At 48.0% G+C, this 10,541-nt stretch overlaps 1 protein-coding gene across 1 annotated transcript in view; it reads right to left on the bottom strand.

The window, feature by feature from the left end:
* Positions 1-2,876: 2,876 nt before the first annotated feature.
* Positions 2,877-10,541, bottom strand: part of CORO1A (coronin 1A) — a 14,059-nt gene continuing 6,394 nt past the window's right edge. Inside the window, exons 5-11 of the mRNA XM_073648737.1 lie at positions 4,735-4,916; positions 4,449-4,568; positions 4,218-4,322; positions 3,990-4,135; positions 3,859-3,916; positions 3,560-3,781; positions 2,877-3,483 (exon numbers count right to left, since the gene is read on the bottom strand). Coding sequence (XP_073504838.1) covers positions 3,379-3,483; positions 3,560-3,781; positions 3,859-3,916; positions 3,990-4,135; positions 4,218-4,322; positions 4,449-4,568; positions 4,735-4,916 — 938 coding nt within the window. The 3' untranslated portion in view covers positions 2,877-3,378. The remainder of the gene's footprint in view (positions 3,484-3,559; positions 3,782-3,858; positions 3,917-3,989; positions 4,136-4,217; positions 4,323-4,448; positions 4,569-4,734; positions 4,917-10,541) is intronic.

A 10,541-nucleotide genomic window follows, 5' to 3' on the forward strand; every position in this document is an offset into this window, starting at 1 on the left:
CAACAAGGGTAGACAAACAGGGAAATTGCCTAGCTTTAGACGACTCCCGACAAATGCGCACACAGCCTCAAACCAAGCTCCAGAGAGGACGAAGTACTGCTCTTACTAAAGCATCACAAGTAGTAATGAATATCGCCGGCACCTCCCTCTGAAACACAGCAGGTATTTATACACCCAGGCCAGGGACCTAATTAGCCAGAGGAAGGTAGCCGCTGCGTCCTAGAGACAGCCTCAAAGAAGATGTCTGTAATGCCAAACGTAGAGATCTCCTGCAACCAACTGCAAGGCGACTGTCACCTCTGACACACCCGTGACAGTATCTCTGTATACTGGGAGCTCCCCCTAGTGGTGGCTGCAGACATGATCTTATCATGTATTTCTGTATACAGGGAGCTCCCCCTAGTGATGACTGCAGACAGAATCTTATCATGTATCTCTGTATACAGGGAGCTCCCCCTAGTGGTGGCTGCAGACTGCATCTTATCATTTATCTCTGTATACAGGGAGCTCCCCCTAGTGGTGGCTGCAGACTGCATCTTATCATTTATCTCTGTATACAGGGAGCTCCCCCTAGTGGTGGCTGCAGATAGAATCTTATCATGTATCTCTGTATACAGGGAGCTCCCACTAGTGGTGTCTGCAGACAGAATCTTATCATGTATCTCTGTATACAGGGAGCTCCCCCTAGTGGTGACTGCAGACAGAATCTTATCATGTATCTCTGTATACAGGGAGCTTCCCCTAGTGGTGGCTGCAGGCAGGATCTTATCATGTATCTCTGTATACAGGGAGCTCCCCCTAGTGGTGGCTGCAGACAGAATCTTATCATGTATCTCTGTATACAGGGAGCTCCCCCTAGTGGTGACTGCAGACAGGATCTTATCATGTATCTCTGTATACAGGGAGCTCCCCCTAGTGGTGGCTGCAGACAGGATCTTATCATGTATCTCTGTATACAGGGAGCTCCCCCTAGTGGTGGCTGCAGACAGAATCTTATCATGTATCTCTGTATACAGGGAGCTCCCCCTAGTGGTGGCTGCAGACAGAATCTTATCATGTATCTCTGTATACAGGGAGCTCCCCCTAGTGGTGGATACAGACAGGATCTTATCATGTATCTCTGTATACAGCGAGCTCCCCCTAGTGGTGACTGCAGACAGGATCTTATCATGTATCTCTGTATACAGGGAGCTCCCCCTAGTGGTGGCTGCAGACAGGATCTTATCATGTATCTCTGTATACAGGGAGCTCCCCCTAGTGGTGGCTGCAGGCAGGATCTTATCATGTATCTCTGTATACAGGGAGCTCCCCCTAGTGGTGGCTGCAGGCAGGATCTTATCATGTATCTCTGTATACCGGGACCTCCCCCTAGTGGTGGCTGCAGACAGAATCTTATCATGTATCTCTGTATACAGGGAGCTCCCCCTAGTGGTGGCTGCAGACAGAATCTTATCATGTATCTCTGTATACAGGGAGCTCCCCCTAGTGGTGGCTGCAGACAGAATCTTATCATATATCTCTGTATACAGGGAGCTCCCCCTAGTGGTGACTGCAGACAGTATCTTATCATGTATCTCTGTATACAGGGAGCTCCCCCTAGTGGTGGCTGCAGGCAGGATCTTATCATGTATCTCTGTATACAGGGAGCTCCCCCTAGTGGTGGCTGCAGGCAGGATCTTATCATGTATCTCTGTATACAGGGAGCTCCCCCTAGTGGTGGCTACAGACAGAATCTTATCATGTATCTCTGTATACAGGGAGCTCCCCCTAGTGGTGGCTGCAGACAGAATCTTATCATGTATCTCTGTATACAGCGAGCTCCCCCTAGTGGTGACTGCAGACAGGATCTTATCATGTATCTCTGTATACAGGGAGCTCCCCCTAGTGGTGGCTGCAGACAGGATCTTATCATGTATCTCTGTATACAGGGAGCTCCCCCTAGTGGTGGCTGCAGGCAGGATCTTATCATGTATCTCTGTATACAGGGAGCTCCCCCTAGTGGTGGCTGCAGGCAGGATCTTATCATGTATCTCTGTATACAGGGAGCTCCCCCTAGTGGTGGCTGCAGACAGAATCTTATCATGTATCTCTGTATACAGGGAGCTCCCCCTAGTGGTGGCTGCAGACAGGATCTTATCATGTATCTCTGTATACAGGGAGCTCCCCCTAGTGGTGGCTGCAGACAGGATCTTATCATGTATCATTGTATACAGGGAGCTCCCCCTAGTGGTGGCTGCAGACAGAATCTTATCATATATCTCTGTATACAGGGAGCTCCCCCTAGTGGTGACTGCAGACAGTATCTTATCATGTATCTCTGTATACAGGGAGCTCCCCCTAGTGGTGGCTGCAGACAGAATCTTATCATGTATCTCTGTACAGGGAGCTCCCCCTAGTGGTGGCTGCAGACAGGATCTTATCATGTATCTCTGTATACAGGGAGCTCCCCCTAGTGGTGGCTGCAGACAGGATCTTATCATGTTTCTCTGTATACAGGGAGCTCCCCCTAGTGGTGGCTGCAGACAGGATCTTATCATATATCTCTGTATACAGGGAGCTCCCCCTAGTGGTGACTGCAGACAGTATCTTATCATGTCTCTCTGTATACAGGGAGCTCTCTCTAGTGGTGGCTGCAGACAGTATCTTATCATGTATCTCTGTATACATGGAGCTGCCCGTAGTGGTGGCTGCAGACAGGATCTTATCATGTATCTCTGTATACAGGGAGCTCCCCCTAGTGGTGGCTACAGACAGGATCTTATCATGTATCTCTGTATACAGGGAGCTCCCCCTAGTGGTGGCTGCAGACAGGATCTTATCATGTTTCTCTGTATACAGGGAGCTCCAGCAAGTAAAAGTTGACTGACAGGAGCCAGTTTGAGGCTGTAGAGAATTAACTCTTTATTTTCCTGGTTTGTATTTTATTATTGAACAGCATTTCATATTAAAATAAAATAAAAATATCTCGCCATCCGCTTCTGTCAGGTTGTCACTTTGCTGCGGTGTCGTCTCTCTCTCCCATGTTGGTGGATGATCGGGCAGATTTTCCATTCAGGACTGCAGGAAAGCTGGATGCCGTCACCCGGGAGCAGACATGGAAGAACCTGACAAAAGATGACGGCTCAGGGGGTCCTTCTTTGGGTGGGGGATTATCAAGTATGGTAATATTTACACCTTGCTGTGCCCCCCCCCAGGCTGGCACAGAGGACTGAGATGAGCCGATGATCGGGGGCAGGCGGTATGATGGGGGTCTTATCAGCTTTGCCGTCTGCGCTGTTAGTCTGTCCGCTGTCCTGCCGTCTGAGGGTCGGGTTGAAGGCCCTGTGATCTGCCCCCCAGGAGGAGGGGGCCGCGCAGGGTTACAGGGGTACCTCTCGGCTAGTTGGCCGCTTTGCCCTCCAGCTCGGCGATGCGTTGCCCCTGCTCGGTGACGGTGGTCTTCAGCTGCTTTATCTCCTCCAGGAGCTGCTCCAGGCTGCAGTCCTGCGGGTGGGAGGACAGGGGCGTTACAATGTAGGGTGGGTTACATTATCTGTGCCCGGTGTCGCCCGCCTCTTACCCCGCTCGCTCCGCTCCCGTTGGACGACTGGCTGCGTTTCGGCAGCCGCACGTTCAGGACGTTCTTGGTGACCTTCAGTTCTCGGCTTTTGCTCGGGACGTACCCGTCCTTCAGGGAGATGAGCAGCGGCCCCGCGTCCTTCCCCGACAGCCACTCGTCCGCGGTGATGGCCGGGTCCGGGCCGATGGTGTCCGGGTACAGATCCTCCTGGAACAGGTCAGACTGCGGAGGATGGGAGTGATGGTCAGTCATGCCCCTCGCCCTGTGCCCGTCTGATGCCCGCGGTGGCTGAGTCTCACCTTCCTGGGCACCGTCATGGCGATGGGTTCACATTTCCTCTCGTGCAGCTTGTAAAATCTATAATGATATAATCCCGGTAATGGTGGAGCCGCTGAGCTGGTAGCGGGCACCGCTCCGCCATGACACCTACCTGGCGATCTCGCACTTGTTCACCTCTAGCCCGCGCTTTGGCATGTAGCCCATCCCCCGCTGGGAGTCTTTACTGCTGTACACCGACAGGTAATGAACGTAGGGCGCCTCGTCCGTCACCTCGAAGTAGCGGATGCTGCTGTCCCCCTGTGACGAGACAGAAATGTGACCCCCGCTGCGTCCTGACCCCCCAGAAAGACCAGCACTGTGCAAAATCGCCATCGCCCACCTTCCCGCACACGTAGACGATATTTGTATCGGGGTCAAAGAAGGGGATGAGGACGCCGCTGCTCGTGTCCAGCTCCTGCAGGGTGAGCGGAGAATCGAAGGCCTTCTGTAGAGGAGAAAAGATGTGGAGGTGAGATGCTCTGCAGGTACAGACAGACCAGCACCACATCTGCAGTAAAGCAGTGTCATACTGCAGGCAGCCAGGAGGTGGCAGCACTTTACGCCGACTCACCGTGTCCCATAGGGCCACCTGCCGCTCGCTCATCCGGCTGAACCCTGTGGTTAATATCTGCTCATCGGAGACAAAGATGGCGCGGACCGGCCGGCTGCCCTCGTGCGGCTTCTCTTTCTCCTGCGGGAAGAGGATAGAGCAATGGATGTAATCAATGGGGCAATGCTGGGGGTGAATTTGTGCTGCCACCCCTGCTGGTGGCTTCAGGTATTGTCTCTGCATTGTCTTTAGAATTACAAACTGATAATACAGGATGCTCTGCAGGTGCAATGCTCTGGGCTCTCACCGTCATTACAGTCCCGGCTCTGGGCTCTATGATTCGGATCTTCTTGTCTTTGCAGGAGGTGCAGATGAGGGACCCGTTCCTGTTCCAGGCCACGCTGTATATGAGGTCGGTGTGGGTCTCGTCTATGGAGATGATGGACTGTCCGCAGCCCACGTCCCAGATCAGGACGACATTATCACACCCTGGGGAGACAGAACACAGCACATTGTCCCCACGGCCAACACTGCAGCCTGTGCTGTATGATGTGGGGTCTACAGAGCCCCTTCTACCCTGCAGCCTGTGCTGTATGATGTGGGGTCTACAGAGCCCCTTCTACACTGCAGCCTGTGCTGTATGGTGTGGGGTCTGCTGAGCCCCTTCTACACTGCAGCCTGTGCTGTATGATGTGGGGTCTGCTGAGCCCCTTCTACACTGCAGCCTGTGCTGTATGATGTGGGGTCTGCTGAGCCCCTTCTACACTGCAGCCTGTGCTGTATGATGTGGGGTCTACAGAGCCCCTTCTTCCCTGCAGCCTGTGCTGTATGATGTGGGGTCTACAGAGCCCCTTCTACACTGCAGCCTGTGCTGTATGATGTGGGGTCTACTGAGCCCCTTCTACACTGCAGCCTGTGCTGTATGATGTGGGGTCTACTGAGCCCCTTCTACACTGCAGCCTGTGCTGTATGATGTGGGGTCTACTGAGCCCCTTCTACACTGCAGCCTGTGCTGTATGATGTGGGGTCTACTGAGCCCCTTCTACACTGCAGCCTGTGCTGTATGATGTGGGGTCTACTGAGCCCCTTCTACACTGCAGCCTGTGCTGTATGATGTGGGGTCTACAGAGCCCCTTCTACGCTGCAGCCTGTGCTGTATGATGTGGGGTCTACAGAGCCCCTTCTACGCTGCAGCCTGTGCTGTATGATGTGGGGTCTGCTGAGCCCCTTCTACGCTGCAGCCTGTGCTGTATGATGTGGGGTCTGCTGAGCCCCTTCTACGCTGCAGCCTGTGCTGTATGATGTGGGGTCTGCTGAGCCCCTTCTACACTGCAGCCTGTGCTGTATGATGTGGGGTCTGCTGAGCCCCTTCTACACTGCAGCCTGTGCTGTATGATGTGGGGTCTACTGAGCCCCTTCTACACTGCAGCCTGTGCTGTATGATGTGGGGTCTGCTGAGCCCCTTCTACACTGCAGCCTGTGCTGTATGATGTGGGGTCTGCTGAGCCCCTTCTACACTGCAGCCTGTGCTGTATGATGTGGGGTCTGCTGAGCCCCTTCTACACTGCAGCCTGTGCTGTATGATGTGGGGTCTACTGAGCCCCTTCTACACTGCAGCCTGTGCTGTATGATGTGGGGTCTACTGAGCCCCTTCTACACTGCAGCCTGTGCTGTATGATGTGGGGTCTACTGAGCCCCTTCTACACTGCAGCCTGTGCTGTATGATGTGGGGTCTGCTGAGCCCCTTCTACACTGCAGCCTGTGCTGTATGCATGGCCGGTTTTAGACAAAGTGGGGCCCTCAATCCTGACATATTGCTCCACCACACAAACATTTTGGTTGCAGCTACAGGTGCATCTCAGTAAATTAGAATATCATCAAAAAGTTAATTTATTTCTTCAATCCAAAAAGTGAAATTCATATATTATATAGAGTCATTACACACAGAGGGATCTATTATATAGAGTCATTACACGCAGAGGGATCTATTATATAGAGTCATTACGCACAGAGGGATCTATTATATAGAGTCATTACACACAGAGGGATCTATTATATAGAGTCATTACACACAGAGGGATCTATTATATAGAGTCATTACACACAGAGGGATCTATTATATAGAGTCATTACACACAGAGGGATCTATTATATAGAGTCATTACACACAGAGGGATCTATTATATAGAGTCATTACACACAGAGGGATCTATTATATAGAGTCATTACACACAGAGGGATCTATTATATAGAGTCATTACGCGCAGGGGGATCTATTATATAGAGTCATTACACACAGAGGGATCTATTATATAGAGTCATTACACACAGAGGGATCTATTATATAGAGTCATTACGCGCAGGGGGATCTATTATATAGAGTCATTACACACAGAGGGATCTATTATATAGAGTCATTACACACAGAGGGATCTATTATATAGAGTCATTACACACAGAGGGATCTATTATATAGAGTCATTACACACAGAGGGATCTATTATATAGAGTCATTACACGCAGAGGGATCTATTATATAGAGTCATTACGCACAGAGTGATCTATTATATAGTCATTACGCACAGAGTGATCTATTATATAGAGTCATTACGCACAGAGGGATCTATTATATAGAGTCATTACACACAGAGGGATCTATTATATAGTCATTACACACAGAGGGATCTATTATATAGAGTCATTACACACAGAGGGATCTATTATATAGAGTCATTACGCGCAGGGGGATCTATTATATAGAGTCATTACACGCAGAGGGATCTATTATATAGTCATTACACACAGAGGGATCTATTATATAGAGTCATTACGCGCAGGGGGATCTATTATATAGAGTCATTACACACAGAGGGATCTATTATATAGAGTCATTACACACAGAGGGATCTATTATATAGAGTCATTACACGCAGAGGGATCTATTATATAGAGTCATTACGCGCAGGGGGATCTATTATATAGAGTCATTACGCGCGGAGGGATCTATTATATAGAGTCATTACGCGCGGAGGGATCTATTATATAGAGTCATTACGCGCGGAGGGATCTATTATATAGAGTCATTACGCGCGGAGGGATCTATTATATAGAGTCATTACGCGCGGAGGGATCTATTTCACGTGTTTATTTCTGTTAATGTTAATGATTATGGCTTACAGCCAATGAAAACACAAAAGTCATTATCTCAGTAAATTAGAATACTTTATAACAGCAGCTTGTCGTCCTCCTGAAATGTCTGATCAGTAAATGCCTCAATACTTGGTCGGGCTCCTTGTGCGTCAATTACTGCATCAGTGCGGCAATGTGGCATGGAGGGATCAGCCTGTGGCATGGAGGGATCAGCCTGTGGCATGGAGGGATCAGCCTGTGGCCCTGCTGAGAGGTTATGGAGCCCAGGTGGCTTTGATAGCCCCCTTCAGCTCGTCTGCATTGTTGGGTCTGGTGTCCCTCATCTTCCTCTTGACATACTCCATAGATTCTCTATAATAGATCCTCTATGGGGTTAAGGTCAGCCGAGTTTGCTGCCAATCAAGCACAGTGATACTGTTGTGTGTAAACCAGGTATTGGTACTTTTGGCCGTGTGGACAGGGGCCAAGTCCTGCTGGAGAATGACATTTCCATCTCCAAAAAGCTTGTCGGCAGAGGGAAGCATGAAGAGCTGTAAAATGTCCTGGTAGCTGGCTGTGCTGACTTTGGTCTTGATAAAACACAGTGGACCTCCACCAGCAGATGACATGGCCCCCAAACCATCACTGATTGTGGAGACTTCACACTAGACCTCCAGCAGCTTGGATTGTGGCCTCTCCACTCTTCCTCCAGACTCTGGGACCTTGATTTCCAAGTGAAATGCAAAATTTACTTTCATCTGAAAACAGCACCTGGGACCACTGAGAACAGTCCAGGTCTTCTTCTCTTTGGCCCAGGTAAGACACTTCTGGCGTTGTCTATTGGTCATGAGTGGCTTGACACACAAGGAATGTGACACTTGTAGCCCATGTCCTGGATACGTCTGTGTCTGGTGGCTCTTGAAGCAATGACTCCAGCAGCAGTCCACTCCATGTGAATCTCCCACAAATGTTTGTCTGACCTTTTCTTAATCCTTTCCAGGCTGCGGTTATCCCGGTTGCTTCTGCACCTTTTTCTACCACACTTTTTCTTTCCACTCAACTTTCCATTAATATGCTCGGATACAGCACTGTGTGAACAGCCAGCTTCTTTACCAATGACCTTTTGTGGCTTACCCTCCTTGTGGAGTGTGTCAGTGACTGCCTTCTGAACATCTGTCAAGTCAGCCGCTTTCCCATCATTGTGGAGCCTACTGAAACAGACTAAGGGACCTTTTTAAACACGTAGGAAGCCTTTGCAGGTGTTTTTTGTTAATTATTCTAATTTACTGAGATAATGACTTTTGTGTTTTCATTGGCTGTAAACCATAATCATCAACATTAACTGAAATAAACACTTGAAATAGATCCCTCTGCGTGTAATGACTCTATATAATAGATCCCTCTGTGTGTAATGACTCTATATAATAGATCCCTCTGCGTGTAATGACTCTATATAATAGATCCCTCTGTGTGTAATGACTCTATATAATAGATCCCTCTGTGTGTAATGACTCTTTATAATAGATCACTCTGTGTGTAATGACTCTATATAATAGATCCCTCTGTGTGTAATGACTCTATATAATAGATCCCTCTGTGTGTAATGACTCTATATAATAGATCCCTCTGTGTGTAATGACTCTATATAATAGATCCCTCTGTGTGTAATGACTCTATATAATAGATCCCTCTGTGTGTAATGACTCTATATAATAGATCCCTCTGTGTGTAATGACTCTATATAATAGATCCCTCTGTGTGTAATGACTCTATATAATAGATCCCTCTGCGTGTAATGACTCTATATAATAGATCCCTCTGTGTGTAATGACTCTGTATAATAGATCCCTCTGTGTGTAATGACTCTGTATAATAGATCCCTCTGCGTGTAATGACTCTATATAATAGATCCCTCTGTGTGTAATGACTCTATATAATAGATCCCTCTGCGTGTAATGACTCTATATAATAGATCCCTCTGCGTGTAATGACTCTATATAATAGATCCCTCTGTGTGTAATGACTCTATATAATAGATCCCTCTGTGTGTAATGACTCTATATAATAGATCCCTCTGTGTGTAATGACTCTATATAATAGATCCCTCTGTGTGTAATGACTCTATATAATAGATCCCTCTGTGTGTAATGACTCTGTATAATAGATCCCTCTGTGTGTAATGACTCTGTATAATAGATCCCTCTGTGTGTAATGACTCTATATAATAGATCCCTCTGTGTGTAATGACTCTATATAATAGATCCCTCTGTGTGTAATGACTCTATATAATAGATCCCTCTGTGTGTAATGACTCTGTATAATAGATCCCTCTGTGTGTAATGACTCTATATAATAGATCCCTCTGTGTGTAATGACTCTATATAATAGATCCCTCTGTGTGTAATGACTCTGTATAATAGATCCCTCTGTGTGTAATGACTCTATATAATATAGGAGATTCACTTTTTGTATTGAAGAACTGAAATAAATTCACTTTAGACTTTGTAACATCTGGCCACTGCAGAAGTCCGAAGCGTCAAACCCGCAGCAAATTCGGACCTTCTGCACACACCCTAATAAGATGATACTGTGTGGGGACAGATTAATCTATCAGCAGCACATCTGCAGGCTACACCGGGCGATGTGCTGCCGAGAACAAGGATTTTTCTTCTGCCATAAAGAATCCAATCATCTGATAAGTAGGCAGCATTTTGCTTTTTCACTGGGTGACTGCTGACCTGTTTACACCCCCTGTACTTTTGGCTGTGCTGCCAGGATTTATAAATGTGACCACACACACACACACACACACACACACACACACACACACACACACACACACACACACACACACACACACACTATGTGATACACATATATGTATATACACATAGCAGACACATTTTTTTATATATATAATACAGACAGTACATGCCCACATGTATACATAGAGCACATACATACACACAGGTATAGACATCACAT

The sequence above is a fragment of the Phyllobates terribilis genome, unplaced genomic scaffold (genome assembly GCF_046119375.1).
Source record: "Phyllobates terribilis strain yellow unplaced genomic scaffold, ASM4611937v1 Scaffold_9__5_contigs__length_417890890, whole genome shotgun sequence".
NCBI lineage: Eukaryota > Metazoa > Chordata > Amphibia > Anura > Dendrobatidae > Phyllobates > Phyllobates terribilis.